Raw genomic sequence first — 18,344 nt, 5'->3', positions numbered from 1 at the left:
ATCACTTGAGCATATCACATTTAAAGCAAGTAAAAATCATACAGTTCTCATTCTTTTGTCAGTACATTCCTTGGCCAATTCCTTGGCTATACGTGTGACATCATCTGATGCTTCTGCAATGGACTTGGCACAAGTAATAAGTTCTCTTTTGGAACCAGAGTCCTCTCCAACCAATTGAGAGAGTTTGGCCATGAGATGAGCCATCTTCTTAGCAGCTGCGATAATGTCATTGTCCTTGCTGGACCATTGTCTAACCTCTTGATGAAGATCATGAGCAGCCAACTGTGGATTTAAAAGTAAAATGAGTAAGAGTAATTCAATAGCGTTTTCACGGGACGTCAGGATTGTTCATGTCGGCCAATTTGGGGCCTTGAATAACCAAGTGTTATGTCAATAAAAACCCTTTTTTCATAAATATTAAGTAAAATAGTCGACAATTGGGTTCAAAATGGGACCAACCAGTACCGTCGCTACCCCCCCCAACTTTTTATCATATACAGGTCAGGGCAAAACGTGGACTCGAGAGATGGATTTAGAAATACATCAATAATTTTATATTTTTAATAATAATTAATAGGAAAAAAAATATGTCAACGAAATATGTAGACAAGGCTTTTGCAAAACTTTTTTCACTCAATATAACCACCTACATTATCAATCACAGCCTTACTAGTGGCCTGAAGGGCATGCAGAAGTTGATGACAAACTCCTCTGACAAGTTGTCCGATGCAGCCACTATGGAGGACTTCAGAGAGTCCATATTTGGGTGTGAGGTCTTGTTGGCTTCCTTCTCAAGGTATCCCATATAGAAAAGTCAAGTGGGTTCAAATCTGATGAGGAAGGGGCCATATCTCTTTGGATCAAAATCGAGCCATGTTATCTACACATAACTTTTGGTACTTGCCGGACGTGTGAGAGATGGCGACGTCCTGAGTCCACGTGTAGTTACCCTTCGGGTAGTTGGTTTTTAGCTATTGAAAGATGATGTACCTAAGTACCTTATAGTAGGCCGATTTTCTGTTCAGCCTTGAAAAAGAACAAATGCATTTTCTTTTCATTAGAGATCACAACGCCGAGCACAATTGTTTGGGACGGATATTTGGTATGGGCATCTTCTCTTGTTTTGCAAGCCAGCAGCTGTTCCGACGGTTGTGGAATTGATCAACTTTGAAAATCTTCTTGTCCAAGAAAATTTTCACAATTCACCCATTTGCTTTGACCCATGAGAGGATTTTCTTGCACCTCTCGAGCCTCATGGCTTTCATGCTCTGTTAGATATTGGCATGGGGTCATTGTGAAATAAAATAGTCCCAAGTTGTGTTTTATAGCCCTCCTGATGGTCATAGGAACGACAGAGAAGTCGTTGGCGAGGCAAGTCGTCGAATTAGAGGGATCCTCCTTTATATTTATATCCCAACTTAATATGAACTTCGTATCCCTCTTTAAATTATGCCCTCCACTTCCTGACACCCTGGAGAGGTCTTCTCAATTCTTTTAAAATCTTGGCCAACTTACAAACCAGGCTACTAGAACACTTAACAATATCCGTAATCTTCATCATATCAACTCCAGCATCTAGGCGATCTGAGATGCACTACCTTTTTTGCTTGTTGCTTGCTCATGATGATGAAATAACTAAATGATTATTATAGTTTGTTTTTGTAAAAAAGGACGGCAGAAACAGAATATCAAAAAATTATCACAAAACCTTCTTATAGTAATGAGAAATAAACATTAATTATCTGTCCACGTTTTGCTACCTTACCTTGTATATAAAATAAATATATTTATAAAAGTAATTATGCAACGGTGCTGATAATTTTTGTGAATAAGCTCCCCCAAACGATGAAAGCTAACACACCCCTGGGACCAATAAATAAAATAACTTCAACCTTTACCCTCTATCAAAAATATATCCCTCTAATGTTTAGTTTTATATCTGCCCCTAAAATTTATGGAAAATATATTATTACATCGTTATATAATCTTATTTTTGTGTTGTACATAAAATTTAATAATTATTATGGAAATAATAAAATACTTTTCTTCAACTGTCCTACTTTTTCTAGGTATATTATAGCATATTACAAGGGGCATTTGCTTCTTAGAAACACGGCGCCAGTGGAGTTTAAACTACCTGGGGACCCAGCAATTGGCCTGGATACAGCTTTGCTATTTTACTGGTAATTGACTTCTTCTAGGCCACCACAGACGAATTATTCTTGGTGCAAGCCCTTGCTCGAAACTCCCCCAGAGATAGAAATCGCATGGGTTCAAGTACAGGCTATTTATAGGCCAAAAATCGGGTTCCAAAGATGGGAACATGTCGTGGTCAATACATCCTGCACTTTTTTAGCCTTTTGGGCCACTGGACAGTCTTGTTGGAAGGTGCAATTTCTATCTTGGACTACTCCATCATTCCAGGGAATGTAAATTAAAAGTGCAAAACCACAACCAGTACAATGGCAATGCTGGATCCGCCAGAGGTCGTGCGGGCCTACTAAAGCTTTTGGCGCCGTGTGGCAGAGGCTATCAAGAAAAGCGAATCTCATTATAAATAATTGAATGTAATTAAATGTAGCAGCTTTCAAATAAATAAAAAATTATGGTTCTACTCCATCTAGTTTGTTCGATATAAGCCACTATGTATAATCCTCCAAACTGGCTTCAATTATGATGCAATTTATGACGTCAGTGGAAACACTCCATAAAACATACAAATTTGCAATGCTAAATAATGAATGACTTACTCTCATCGTCTGTTTGCATTATAATAACAATAAACATTCTTGTTAAAATTTAAAATATAGATGCAGCTAATTCGTTAACATACCATAATGGGTCCTTGGCTGGGAGTTGGTGCACTAAGAAAAAAGTCTTCGGACTCATCATCTGTCGTATCGAAATTCACAGGGCGATTTTGTGTTCCATTTAAGTGATGCCCATTGTAGTAATCATCATCACTTGGCAGGGGAGGCCGTGGTGGAGCATTCGGATCTGATTCTATTGGGATTAAAAAAAAATTAATTTAGTATATTATTTAATTAACAATGAAAGTTATCAAATGATGTTATTAGAAACAAAAAAATCAAACGTGCAAACATTACGAGCACACTTAAAGCTAATATAGAGTTTTCAACGATCCTTTGCCTAAATATATACGTATGAGTATTAAGGCAGTCATCATAATTAATGAGATTTATGCAACTATTATTAATAAAGAACCAAAATAGCGAACGCAATAACTAAAGGTTAATTGATGATTTATGATTATTTTGGGAAGGGAAGTCTTTATTTCTTTTTCACCGCAAATTTTAAAAAAATGAAGAAAATCATCACAAATCATTCTAAGAACCTGATTGACTAGTGTCCTGAAAAACGACGGATAAAGCGGCATAAGTGCCTTCATCATCACTAAGCGTTGTAGTATGTTGATTATTGTTACCATCCACTCTAAGTAAATTATTACGATCCTCTTGCTGACGGCCTAGATAGAGAGGATACGTTAATTCGACATCTGAGGATCATATCAACAACACTCGTGCAGGACCTCCACACTAGTGCTGTGTGGGTCCTTATTTATTCGATCCAGTCTTATGACCGGTCCTTATCTGTCGGTCCATGGAACTTTCCCTAAAAATGTTGATGCTTTATTAAGTTAAGTAAAACGTTCTAAGCGTTTTTTGCTATATGAGTTTAGTGAGCTTTATCTTGCAATTAATATTTTGCATTGAAAAGGCTTAAAGTATGCTTAAAGGTTAAGCGTAAACTTAAAAAAAGTTTATTACCAGTTTTGTGTTGAGTAAAGCCAGTTGTGTGCTACATCAAAATGAAAGTAAAAAAGAGAAAATTAGATACATTCTGCAGTATCACTACGACCAAGGTGAAAGGGAGGAGCACGTGGTCAAAAAAAAAAAAAATGGGTAGTGTATGATGGAACCAATACAATATCGAATGCAACAGCAAAGCGGTGGTTCCAACGATTCCGTTCAGGTAATATGAACGTCGAAATTGCCGATAAAATAATGGAAATCGTCGAGTTGGACCGGCACTTATTTCATTGCCAAGTAACTGAAGATTAGCCAAAAAAACCGCGTTTGGAACAATCTAAATCGGATTATCCAAACTATGTCAATTTTATTTTTGAAATGAAGCGAAAAAACGCTCAAAAATATTTATTTCACCTATTATATGAGAGATGTATTAAGAGACCAGTTTTATATTCAACTTTTTTCGAATTTCGATTAAGGGTATTGCAGAAAAGTTGTCATATGGAATGAAAATTACCTATGCAAAATTAAATTTTTCTACGACGTCATCTTTCGGCAGCACATCTTGTTCAAAGTTTGAAAGGAGACAAAGGTTGTTTATTTCGCCAATAAGGATTAAAATACGACATTAATCCTTATTTTGCATTAACTAATTATGAAAGACAATATTTTAATTATAACAAACATTAATAAATTTTTTTTTTCTGAAACTACCCTATGGAGGAAAAAGAGAGAATAATATTAATAATAATTTGGATCTTTCTTTTCTGAAAATTTAAAACAAGGATGCGCACTATACGCACGCGAATCATCAAATTTTCCTAAATTTTTTTTCCTTTTTTTTTGTTCCAGAGGACAATTTATTAATAGCTTAAAATGTCCTCTTAGTATCTATTGACAAAGTAAAGAGTTTTTGACTTTTTTTAATAATTTGATCGAGATGCGTGACTTATAAATGACCTTGTAGGACAATAGGTAATTGTCATACCATATGACAACTTTTCCGCACTAGCCGTAATCGAAATTCGGTAAAAGTTAAAACTGTTTTCTTTATAACGAAATATAACATAAACATATTATATTTTCATTTAGTTTTATAAGTACATGCAACAAAGTTCAGGTCTTGAAACGCTCACCAGCTAAAACTCACATTTATTATTGGTTGATATTTAGGCCATTGAAGATAAAAGAGCCCTTTAAAATTTTAAACTGCACTAGGTTTGGACTTTAAAACCTTAAAAAACAACCACACGTTTTTAGTTAATTATTTCGATGAAAATTAAAAGTGAAAACAATTGACTTTTATTTCCTCTAAAATATGATTTCATTCTTACAATTAGTCAAATAATTGACTTAATAATATTTAATTACAAAATATTATCACGCAATCTTACATTCCTTACTTATTAAATATTCTATAAAAAAATTATAAGTAAAACGGAAAAAATCAATTAAAATCGAACTTTTTACACTTTAAGTCTTTCGAAGTTGCAATATAAGGTTCATTTTTTTAGCTATGATATAAGGCAATTGACAAAAAATATTAGATTCCATATATGCTCCTTATTTTACTGGATTTTTATAAAGCTAAATGATTGCAAGAACTGTATGCAAGATAACTTAATAAATCATTTATTTTTAGAATGCTGGAATGTTCTTATCAACTGTTATTACTTTAAATTTTAATATATATAGTTATTTCATATCGAAATATGGCTCTGAATCGAAATTATACTCTACAAATTAAAAAAAAACAACTTAAAGGACCAAACCTATCGTGATTGAAGGTTTTAATGGGCATTTTTGTATTTTATGGGTTAAATGACAAACAGTAATGTGGGTTTTAGAAGGAGGACAAAAATGCTATTGCATAGTGTAATATATTTTATTAAATAACTTCTGATGGGATTTGTGTAAGAGCACGAGGAAATGGTAGGAGTGAGGCATATGGTAACTAATACTAACTGCCGAATATATGATTTTGGGAGGGAGAAAATGAATTACTCCTATAAAGAGTAGAACCACCTTCTACATTTAAAATATCATTTCTGCAGGGAAAATATTACATTATTAATTAAATTTCATATATATATATATATATTTCATTATTCATTTTTAAATCAATTTACACCAAAAATAGGCGATAATTCTTCTTTTAGAGGGAGATGTTAACACACCCACAACTGATTAAATAATCGAAAAAAGAGAAGAAAGAGCACATGCATCAATCGATTTTCCTTTTTAATCCCTATACTTAGTTTTTTCTTTACACCGATCCCTTCTTTATATATATAATGGAATTCAATGCCGTCACGGTAATCGATATTACCTTCTTTAAGGACCGACAAGTGGAATTTTACTGGACTGTATGGGACCGGACTGGACCACGGTCCTAAATATGGACCGACACAACACTACTCCCCACATTTCCATGATGGAAGAGTAAGAAGTACCTTTGCTTTTAAGTGTAGACCTTTTTTTAGAGTCGGATAGAAGGGTATTTAGATCCATTTCAAATTGATTTTGAAGAGAGGAGATTTCCATATCCATCTGTGCAAGAGAGGGCGGAGAGGGAGGTGGGGGTAGAGAGAGATCTTTATCATGACTAACGATAATGTCAGGAACTTCAACGTTTTCCTTGTACTTGGGAACATGCTCATGAGATCCACTACCCAAAAGTTCATTCATATCCGTAATGTGAGAGGAAAGACGAAAGCCACACTCAAGTTTAACTCGAGGATCGTCCACCACAGTAGCTTGCTCCATCAAGCACTCATCATCTCCATCCCCCTCCATGATGTTCCTGTGCTTGTGCTTGAAATAGTCGTCATTCCTCCAATTATATATTTTCTTGATACTCGCAGCCCGTCCCTGAGGAGTCTCATTGGAAGGGGAGGGGGGCTGCCCGGCTATAGTCTTTTTTCTCGCGTCTTAAAGAAATTGATTTTTTGGATCGAGGCTCGGGTGAAATGAGATCGCATCCCCATTTTCGAACATAAGGATTATCACTCTCAGACTTGGTGTTTTTCTCAATCATTTTGACTAAATCCTTAACACTATGGTGTTCTCTCTTTGATTTCATGCGTCAGCTCTCCGTGAAAGTTATCATCAGAGAGGGCTCTATCAATTATAGGGGGTCGACAAGGAGGTGTTTCTCCTCTTCCAATATGGGATAATCTCCCATCAGCGGATTGAGAGCGGTTGAACTCAACTATTCTGGGTAAGGATGAGGAAATGATTTTTCTCTCGGAGGGGCCAAGTGCTTTTTTAGGATTTGATTTGAATGATGGAAGAGGGGGTGGAACGGGTGGGGGTAGTCTGCTAAGTTCTTTTTGGGTCTTGTCAAATTCAGTTTCTCGAATGAATTTTTCAATCAATTTATCTGCAGACTCTGATTTTGGTACGACAGGACGATTTGCTTTCTCAAGTATGGAGGCTTTAATTCTCTTAGAGTCCGTTTCATCGTTGAGGAGTTGATAATTGTCATCAAATTGGGTAGGAGGAGATGGAATGCTCTCAAATTCCTTTGAATTACGAGCTGACAATAAAGAGAAATACACATGGATACTAATAATAATAATTTGTGACGTAGTATACAGATGGAAACATTCATTTGATATAAGTAATATACACTTTGCTTATGTATAAAGCAAGGAGAATCTGTGCAATGTTAAAATATGTTTGTAAGCTGTACAAAGTGCAGTGCAGTCTTTCATTTATGTGCTGTAAATCGTACACAGAGAATTGCCCGCAATTATACTACATTTATAGCTATCAATCTACCGATCTGTGCCATCTACAGATGGTGGTATAATCCGTGTCCGTTAATTTCACAGAGTGTCATTTTAGCAAATATTTAACCCTTTTTCCAGCGTCCTTCATTTCAGTGACATTTTCATATAGCAAAGAAGATGAATGACGACATTATTCAACTTGAACACCAGAGAGGTGTTCTAAATCAAATGGAAGAACTCCAGCAGCAGCAAATGAGGCTCTTACTGCATTTTGTCTTAACTTTGCAAGCTCCTTCTAGCGGGGGCACTTGAGCCTTCGCAAACAGGTTTATAGAATTATATGGTCAGACCTATCTAAGGATCTGTTGATACCTTTGCTATCTACAGATTGACGACAATAAATAACCCCCCTAATTTCCCAACACGGGGTTTGTGTCGAATTTTTTTAGCAGTGAGTTGCTAGCCCCTAAATGTTTATGAAGCCCCCGCCAAAAAAAAAACAAAAAAACAATACTAATATATATATATAAGTATGTTTTTGGTGTTATCAAACATGGAATCCTCGCAAGCATCTCTGCTAGTATATACATATATGAAATAAATCTATTTATTTAAGCAATAATATAACGATGTTGATTTTTTTTGAGGCTAAGTCCTCCAAAAGATGACAGTTACCAACGCCCCTGATACCTAAATGGGACAGTCCCCTCTGTAGATGGGGTAAATACATATAAAGTATAATTGCAGGCAATTATCCGAGTACAATGTTCCGGAGTGTAAAATTCCTAGAACCGGAGTAAACACATAAGAGTACGTCAATTACTTTAAAATGCATGAAGAAACATGCATTGATTTTTTTATTTATTTAATTTATTACTGTGTTTTTTTTGTGTGTTTTTTTACCATATTGAGGATGACGAGGTTCGTGCTTGCTCGAGGCACTTTTGGATCTTCTCAGTTTCTGTTTCAGCCTATTTTTTTCGATAAGAAAGTTTTGATGCTTCACTGCAGAGAGAGATAATCATACATTGAAAAAGAAAATTGGGGAATGGAAATTTATCTATATCAATGTTGAGTACAAGTTGCGATTTCTGTACAAGTTGTAAATTGTACAAGTTGCAACAAAAAATAAGATGAATAATTTTAAATGAAGGATCTGTTAATTATTAATGTAGCAGGATCTAATCAAACTCTGATAAAGTTGAAATAGGGACTTTCAAAATTACTTATTTACATAAGAATCCCAAAATTATGTTAAAAACCCGGATATTTTAAACTTTTAATCTGAAAATAGAAATTTTCTTTATCCGGATTTGACTGCACTAGGATCTATTCGGCTGAAACTTTAGTCAAGAAGTAAATTTGTCAGATGCTACTAATTCAGGGTCGTCCACAGGATTATATTGAGGGGGGAGGACTTGGTATTTGGAATCAAATTTTAAGAAATTACAGCTATTCAAAGAAAATTCAACTTTTTGGAAAAAATTTGAGAAATGAATTTTTTTTTCAAATATTAACTTTTTCTCAAAAATTCAAAGATATTTACAAAAAAATTTCATTAAAATTCAATGTACATATGAGAGGTCGCATTGTATTTTGAATGCCTTAGTAATACAAAATCAAGGTCATCCTGATCTTAAAAGCCAATCAGAAGCCTAATGCCAACTAATGTGGCATCATTTGTTTGTCTAAGCTCTTTTAAATGAAGTAGGCTTTTTAGGGCTGATGGTTTTCAAGAAATCCCTATTTACCTTCGTTTTTTAAAGGCAATGTTCTCTAAATTCTTCATCTCATTTATTGGTTGTCACTTGTCCAATTTGTTTGGGGGAGGGGGTATGGGGGGTATACAAGAGCCGCCAACTTGTACTCGACATATACTACGTATGTACAAGGGTCGTTTGGATTCCGAGAGATGCCACTACTGGCGCGTATCAAGGCTATGTTTAGCTAGTACCATCTCTTGGAAGAACACACACCAACTTTCAGATAGATCGGTCTATTAATTTCTGTTGGGCATTCGTTTGAATCGAGTAAGTGAAGGGATTTCCAAAAAATTGACGAAAAATAATTTCGTGTGTTGATTAAACCTATCTTGATGAAAGTCAAAACACCTCCGGAGACTAAAAAAAAACTTGATGAACATTACAGGGGCTCTCTTCCTTCGATTATAACAGTTTATAAGTGGTTTGATTTTTTTTCGGAGTGCCCATATGGACACAAGTGAGGCTGAACGTTCTGGACTCCCAGTTGAGGTTACTACTTCAGAAATCAGTTATAAAATCCATGATATGGTGATGGATGACAGAAGAGTGAAGGTGCATGAGATTGTTAGTGTTGTGGGCATCTCGAGCTGGAGCCCTATTTCCATGTATTTTGCGACACCAACTTCTGAGATGTGAGCTGGTGTATTGTCGTGATGGAAAATGACTTTTTTTGGTGACCAATCGTAGAAGTTTTTCTTGTAGTTCGTTTTCAAACGGTCCAATAACGATGAATAATATTCATCTGTAATAGTTTTGCCCTTTTCCAGATAATCGAGGAGGATTATTCCTTGTCAATCCAAACAGACAGTCGCCATAATCTTTCCGGCCTATTCCTGGATTAAAAAGAATGCCAAGCAGAAAGAAATAGACAAATCTGGCTGAAAATTGGTGTGTGTTCTTCTAAGAGATGCTACTAACTAAACATAGCCTTGATACGCGCCAGTAGTGCCTTCTCCCGAACTTTGCATGGACTTTTCGAACGACCCTCGTATATAGATAGATTTGTAATGAAGTCTCGACACTCATCCCTTCAAATATTAAGATTCCATTTTGAAGGATAAAAATATATGTATTTAATAATATGAACAAGGGATTTTAGGGAAATGTTAGAAATGGGAGATAGAAAGAGAGGATCATTCAATGTTAGTTCAAAATTCGTAACTAAATATGTATTTGATTAAAAGTAATAGTAACAGCAGGTGACAATAGTTCTAATATCCGGGAGCTATTTTATAATATATATTATTAACTCTATACAACAAAACAATGCAGCATCATTATTTGAATGATTAATTAAATCTGTGTCTCCAATCTTTGTGTATTATTTGTAAGGTAAATTTCATCAATTACATAAGTCAGTAACAACAAATCCCCTTTCAATTCCATACCATGCTGTAATTATTTTTTCCCCGTATCAAATATGGCTTTTGAGAATTTAATTAATTTACATTTTTGAACTATTTATAGGAAAGAGTAAAGTAATTCATATAAAAATTAATTGTTTCTATGAAAATTGCCTAGGAGAAAATTTTCCTTTCATTTATTAACAAAATCCCAATACCTCTGCCCAAATCTTGTTTAATGGAATAAAAGGGCCAACAAGCAGGCTAAAAACCACCACCTCCGCTTCGCAATGTATATAGGCAACCTTTAAATACTTCAAAATGAACCCTGAGCCCATGGATTGCTTAAGACTACGACAGGAACACCATACAGGTTAAAAACCCCATGGCCAATTCACAAAGGATTTAGTTGCCCCTCCAAATACTTTAAAATGAGCCCCGGTCCCATGGGTTGACAAAATACCAAACACGTTAAAAACTACCGCTGTTGCTTCACAACGCATATATGGTCTTTCCAAATACTCTGAATAAGCCCCGAACCCATGGGTTAATTATGACTATGGGAGACACCAACTAGGTAAAAAAACCACCACCACCACTAAACAATTTCCATAACCCTCTTTCAAATACTCTAAAATAAACCCATGGGACTGAGTTTTATTTTGGAGTCTTTGGAAGGGGGCTTTACACTTTGTGAAGTAGTGAGAGTTGTTTTTAACCTGTTTGATGACTCCCGCAGTCTTCATCAACATCAATAGGAGCGTGCCTAAATGCTTTGTGAAGTTGCAGCTGTGGTTTTTAAAGAGGAAAAATTTTCTCAATGGCAATTTTCTCCGTGCTCGAAATTAATTAATTCTTTGTTAAATTGTATGCTGATTTCAAATATCTGATCATCCAATTATGAGGAAATGCTATTTAAAGGTTAAAAAACCACCATATTTAAAGGGTTTTGCTTGAAAAGGAACAACCCCTCATTGTAATGGTTTTTATGCCAAAGGCTGAAGCATAAACGATTAGGTTTTCATTTACTCAAGATTATTTGGCTCTAAAAGGTATAATTCAATTGTAATATTAAATACATTAAAGGTAATATAAAACTTAAAAAATCCATAGTCGACCATTACGTTGGAAAAAATTAAGATTCATAACTCAATTTGATTATAAGCAGAGGTTCTTGCAATCTACGGAGTACCCATTCTAGTTAATGTTTTGTCTTACCTTGATCTCTCAAAATTTAATGGCCTCTTACAATGAATATATATATAATCTTCGTACCATGCTTAATACAAATTGATCTGTAACTTTTGCAGTAATCCTGGTGACTAACGAACAAACAGAGGCAAAAAATGTAACCACCTTTTAACTTAGTTACGGAGGTAATGAGCAGGGTATTTGAAAATAACATAAAATTCGGCAAAAAATAAAACAATTTAAACGGGGCGTACTGATTTCTTTTCTAACCCAATAGTTTCCTCAAACCTATATATATATATAAAGAAGTAAACTACTTACAAAATATAAAAATATTCAAATTCTCAAAAACTATATTTGAAATGGAAAAACCAATAACAGATCCGTGATCAACGAAATAAATACTATTATAATTAAATATGGAATGAAAAAGATTTTAGAAAAAGTAAAATTTTGTGGACTATTATAATCATTTTCACACTGGCAAATTGTTAGGATTAAACTGCAACAACAACATTAATGCAAAAACAAATAAATTAGCGCGGATACAATCTTCATTATATAAAAATATATGATTAAACTCATTTTTTCGGTTAGTTAATATATATACAGAGTGACACATATTGATGAAAAATTTCTAAAAGTAGTTGGTACCACAGAATTACATCGGCTCTCAGCTTTTAAATCATAAATCCCATGTTTCAATTGGAGTAAAAATGTAAATACACACGGGATTAAACAATTACACTACGGTTAAAGGGTCTTTATTTGAGCTCGTATGCAGGGGCCCAGAGGTAAATATTGACCCAAACTTGCAGTAGCAAGTAATTAGGATTTTATCCTCGTTGTTTTTAATTATGCAGCCAAATGAATGCTGAAATAAAAATAAACAAGTTTTATTTTTATACCGTGTAAGAATGACGAAGCAACAACAAAAAAGGCAACTTCTGGCCTGCTTCTGCCGCACCTCTCAACCAAACTTGGATTCAAGCTCCCATAATGATAGCGTAGTAGGCTATGGACACGGCCTTCATCGTCAAAAGCTCCCAATCTGTTTGCCGGCATGTGTAGTATATATTAAAAATACAGCTAAATATAGTATTTAAACATACACAAATTGGTTTAGAGTTGTCTCTTTTTGATTGAATACCCACTCTGTAGAAAAGGGGTACACAATGCAAGTTAGTCGTTTACATTTTATGGAGACAAAGTTAATAACTTTACTATTGAACAAGTGTATAACAGATTTCTGACATGATCCATTTACTCAGTCTTTTTTTTAACATATGTCGTTCTTTTTTAACTTTTAACGGTCTGAAGGACCGATTAGTCGGTCCTTCAGTCATACGGTCTAAGCTATATTTTGATTTTCTTCACTCCTAGCTAAGATTGAAGAATATAAAAACCAAGGTTAATATACATACAAGGTTAGACTATCATGTAATTGGGGTTGCTGGAATTTTCAATCTGATGTATTGTAATGACTCCTGGGTAAAACAGGCAGATTTTGACAAAACACGCAACTACTCATAGTCTATGACGTCACTATTGCTAGAATTGTCAATTTAATGTATCGTACCGACTGATGGGAAAGAAAAACATGTGTTGACAAAACACGCAAAAAAACTCATCTACTATGACGTCAATATTAAAAGCGTGGTGGAAGTCAAACATCAATCGTAGACGCGTTATGGTATAATCTTGTATTTCTATTAACCTTGATAAAAAACGAAGAAGATTATGACTGATAGCTAGAACGTATAATAATAAGTTCTAGCTACACACCTCCTACTTCAAACCTCAAGTATATTGTCTCATTGAAAAAAGTTATGATGAAACTTCAACAACTGAAAGAACGTAATTAATAACTACGTTATTTCAGTTGTTGTAGTTACGATCAAAGACCGATAAGGATCGTTCTAAGGACTGACAAATTTTATTAGAACCGCACAGAAAGGACTGCAGTCTTTTTAAAAAGAATTTAAGACCGATCCAACACACTCCACAGGTGATGTTTCTGGGCTGTATTAGAGAAAACATCCGGCTCAATTAATAATTTTGGGGGTTTGTTGTTTCAGGAGGAAAGAGGATGACCACTATCTTGCCGTTACACTACCAACAGATCCACTATCCCTTGTCTTTGTGCCGTATGCACTGACATCTTTAGTCCAATTATAAATTCAGTTGTATCAATTACATTTAGAAATTTTCATGAACAAGTGTTTTATGGAATTCTTATAAAGGGATCATAAATATGTAGCACCCTGTAATTCCAGGATGAACAATCTACGGATATGGTAGCCACTATCTACGTGTATATATATACAGAAATATATCAAAACCACTCCAAAATTCACAGCAACAAAAACGAGAGCCAAAGGGTACTACTAATATAAGGAGCACAACTGTCACTCAGTCATAACTGAAGTAGTAGTAGAAGGCTGGACTATGTACCTCTTCCCTTGTCTGGGAGTGTTATCCCTTTATAAGGACTACTTTGAGCTATTGCAGCGTCCGGAGATCCGAATATCTCATTAAAATTAATTTGAAATATGTCACTAAGCTCTTCATCAGTAAAATCTGGCTGCTTCTTCTCCAAGTGTGCTCTTTTTTGGTCTCTGAAAGGTGATGTCAGTACGGGAGGAGCTCTTTGTGGGTAAGAAGGGGTTACAAAAGAATCCCGCGCCTCTCCTCCTTTCTGCTTTCCTGTGTGGAAATATCATTATGGATTTTTTTATTTTATTTATAAAACTATAAAACGGAGAACGACATCAATTACAAAATGGAAAATCAGTTTAACAACCCTTCCTACCAACACATAATTGAATTACAGAGAAGTTTACTATTCAGGCAATGATAGGAATGCCAGGGATGAATCAAAATTCACTTACCTTTAATATGTAGTCCACTCATGTTTGGATAGGTAGGCAAGGAGTGTGAGTCTGAGTAAGAGATTGCTCCTTGTACTCCTTTGACAGATTCTAGTAGCTGCAAAAAAACAAACAAAAAAACCAACTTATTTCAACCACACCAAAAGACATAGACTTTAAAGTACAGGGGTTTACACATAGATGACACTATTTTTTTTAATTCTCATCATTTTCAGTATGTACCAACCTACAAAAGTCAGCTCGGCCAAACTTTCATGACAATCCCATCTTTAGTTTGTGAGTTATTGTGCTAAGGGTGACACATCTTTTGTTATTCCCAAAACAATGGATCAAAAAATATATATTTTTTAAATTTTACACTGCTCCTAGATTTGAAAAAATTCAGTTTCATCTAAGCAATGGTTTGAAAAGTGTCATGGGGACTACGCTCCATAAAGATAATAAATAAATGATAAAAAGAATTTAAAAAAAATATATTTTCTTTGTTAAGACCGGAACTTTTCAGTCAATATTTAAGCTACGAGAGATTATACTGAAGGAAATGAGTAGTATTTTAATGGTAGGTTTATTTAAAACGTGATAGATAAACTATGAACAAAAATGCTGAGTATACCTCCCCACCGTCAAATATTATGGATTGTATTTATCTGCTGAGAGAAAGGACGGTTTAATCGAAGAGCTCTGTATGTGGTATAATGGGTATTTTAGCACGACAATGACACCAAAAAATAAGGCCAACACAACACAGGAGTGGCTCAAGAAGAAGCCCAGTAAGGTCATGGAGGGATCTTGCTAGTCTCCAGTCCTCACTCCTATGGAACACATTTATGAGTGAGCAAACTTACAAAATCGCCAAGGGGTCAATTACTTATTTTATGCTCATGATTGTAGTTAGCTACATTAGGAACTAGGGCACCTTAAGATACAAAAACAAGTGTGGCAGACCTTATCAAGTGCTTCAAGATCACTATTACGATTATCCTTCTTTGACTGTTGCTTCTTGATGGACAAGGGAGGACTCTCCTCTCGTAGGAATGGATTATACCTATCCAACATTTCAACTTCTGATGTATTTTCTCTAGCGAGATTCTCTGCTAAAACAACAGGCTTATTGAATGATTCCCTTCTCCTCTCATAGACCTCTCCTCTTCCTCCTCCAGCAATGGGCAAAGGATCTGCATCCACAAACTGAATGGAGTCAGTATCCCCTCCATCATGTTCATCCTGATGGAAAATCGTTTCTTCATTTGAAAACTTGACTTTATGTCCTAGAGATGAACTTGAGGAAGAGAGTCGAGGATTTTCATGAAAGCTTGTGACTCGAACATCATTCGACTCATATAATAGCTCTTTATCAAGATTGGCTTCAAATGCATCTTCATAGGAATGAGGCTTGAAGGGGTTGGTGCTATTCTTGGGACGAGAATGAGTACCAATGATACTCCTAGAAGTATTAGAGTCCAGACTTTTGGGTCGAAGGGCTTCATCGCAGCGTTCCACTTCTTGATTCTTACGCCAACAGCATTTCGCCACCATTTTTTCGAAACCACACACACAACCTCACTTCTTCCTCTTGTCTAGTTATATTATGTACAACAAATATGAGGACAGACACTTCTAGGTCTCACATTCTCTACAAAAAGACTAAATCTTCAAGGCTTGACTTTTCCCCCATATAGAAGAAGCAATTGGCTTTGAGCGCTCGTCCGCACTCCGTGCGGTACTTTAGTCACCCTCCCCCAATACAAACATCCTTATATGAATGTACGCAATATTTGCTATCTTGCTTTCTTTTCATATCAAAGCACGTTATAACTTACAAGTCTGACTATAACGAGGCATATTTGATGTTTAACTAATTGTTTATAAATAAAACCATGGAATGACTTGTGTATTTATTGTAAAAGCATCCACCAAGACAAACTTGAGAGCTTCTGAGTCCTTCAGAAGTATAATTCAAATCATTTTGAGTAACAGATGCGTCAGGTCTGTTAGGAAGATTCGTAAAAATAATAAAGTAGGGAATGTGAAGAGACCCATCAGGTGCAGAGAAACCCTGCTTTCTCATACCTCCTCATCCCCCCCCCCTCCCTTATTCAACTCACACACTAATCTTGGCCAAATTTTTATATCGCTAAAATTAAATTTTTGAGCCTAGTAAATTTTCTACTCATATAAGAAACATAATATTCAAATATAACATGAGTGAATACTGCATCTTTTTAAATGTGAGCAGGGATAACAATGGGAATTACTCTACAAAACATGGAAAGAAACATTCAAATTAAGACTGATTGACCTAGTTTAAAAAACAAATCAAAGTCACTTGTCAAACCCATTTACGTAATACAAAAAATATGTGCATGATTATAGTTGTAAGACTTTTATATTTTCATAAGCTCTATTGACCTCTTGAGAAGGGAACGTCAAAGTATAAAGTGTCTGAGTTGGAGAGTATCAGTGTCTGAGTTGGAGAGTATCACTGAGGATTACAAGGAGAGTTATAAGGGTAAGTCCTTAATGGACTCGAAGTAAATTTGAGGATCGACAATGGGGGTAATTCATGCCTACATCATTGCTAGATACAGAGTGGGATTATTGATTATTTCTTGCCTCTCATAGTTGCTTGCAAAAAAGTATAAGAAAGAAACAAGACGTTGCAACTTTTATCAGAACACCATGATGAAGATATATGATAATGAAAGAGAGAGCATCTTCGGGTATTTTCAACCTGAAAAGGTGTTACATTTGGGGGTAGATGTAATGATAAAGCTGTTAACATTATTCTTGAAGAGAGAACCAGTAATCACTAGTGTGCGAAAGGCAGGCGAAGAGTAACACGGACAATTAACTGCGGAGTTGTTAGACTCGGAGTAGAATTGAGGATTGACAAAGGAGTAGTTCCTGCCTATTACATCATTGTTTGATACGGAGAGGGTTTTGTGATGATTTCTTGCAGCTAATATACAGGGTTGATCTTTTCTAGTGGTAAACATTTTATAATTTAAACGAGATGTTTTGTGAGGACATTTATTTAACAAAATCATCCAAAAATAATGTTCGGCACAACTTATATTCACTATGTGAGCCTCAGCTCTAATAATTGCATCAATACGGGGCCTAAATCACTTGCAGACCTTGACATGTAGTCAGACTCGAGCTTGATCCACTCCTTCTTGATGGAAGCCTCTAGAAACTGGACACACCTGTGATGACATCTCCTACATACACGCCTAGATAGAGTAGTCCAAAGGGGTTCACGTCTGGAGAGGAGGGTGGCCATATTTTAAGGTCCGCAAAGTTATCCTCGGGAAGGCCTGGATCTTAGCGGCTCGATGACATGGAGCTCCGTCTTGAATGAAAATAAAGCTGTCCCCGAACTTTTCTCCGGCTCAAGGTAGCACTTTCTTATCCCAAAGTTTTATGTGAGTATCTGCATTGAGCCACTCCTCCCTCTCCACAAAAATGGGAGGTCAGACTTCGCCTGTGCTAAGCTGCTCTTTTCTCTAACATTCTTTAAATTGTCGTGGTGTTTTTTATTTATTTTTTACATTAAGACATATATTTATATGCAAATAATTGTATAAGATATGGACCCTGACGCTGGAGATTTTTTTTCTAATTGGCTATCTGAAGAGTGTGTTTTATTTTT

At 35.5% G+C, this 18,344-nt stretch overlaps 1 protein-coding gene across 22 annotated transcripts in view; it reads right to left on the bottom strand.

The window, feature by feature from the left end:
• The window catches only part of Vinc (vinculin), a 57,752-nt gene that overhangs the window by 1,027 nt on the left and 38,381 nt on the right, over positions 1–18,344 (bottom strand). For 4 of the 22 annotated variants that reach the window (XM_071886987.1, XM_071886986.1, XM_071886989.1 and 1 more), the window contains 5 exons: positions 14,693–14,789; positions 14,256–14,507; positions 8,408–8,509; positions 2,834–3,003; positions 43–282 (listed from right to left, as the gene is read on the bottom strand). In XM_071886987.1, coding sequence (XP_071743088.1) covers positions 43–282; positions 2,834–3,003; positions 8,408–8,509; positions 14,256–14,507; positions 14,693–14,789 — 861 coding nt within the window. Of the gene's footprint in view, positions 1–42; positions 283–2,280; positions 2,530–2,833; positions 3,004–6,679; positions 7,309–8,407; positions 8,510–14,255; positions 14,508–14,692; positions 14,790–18,344 lie in introns of those variants that run through there. The other 18 variants (XM_071887001.1, XM_071887000.1, XM_071887003.1 and 15 more) reach the window with 8 other exon arrangements.

This window comes from Lepeophtheirus salmonis, chromosome 3 (genome assembly GCF_016086655.4).
Source record: "Lepeophtheirus salmonis chromosome 3, UVic_Lsal_1.4, whole genome shotgun sequence".
Lineage (NCBI taxonomy): Eukaryota > Metazoa > Arthropoda > Copepoda > Siphonostomatoida > Caligidae > Lepeophtheirus > Lepeophtheirus salmonis.
This window is presented reverse-complemented; position numbering and strand designations above follow the sequence as displayed.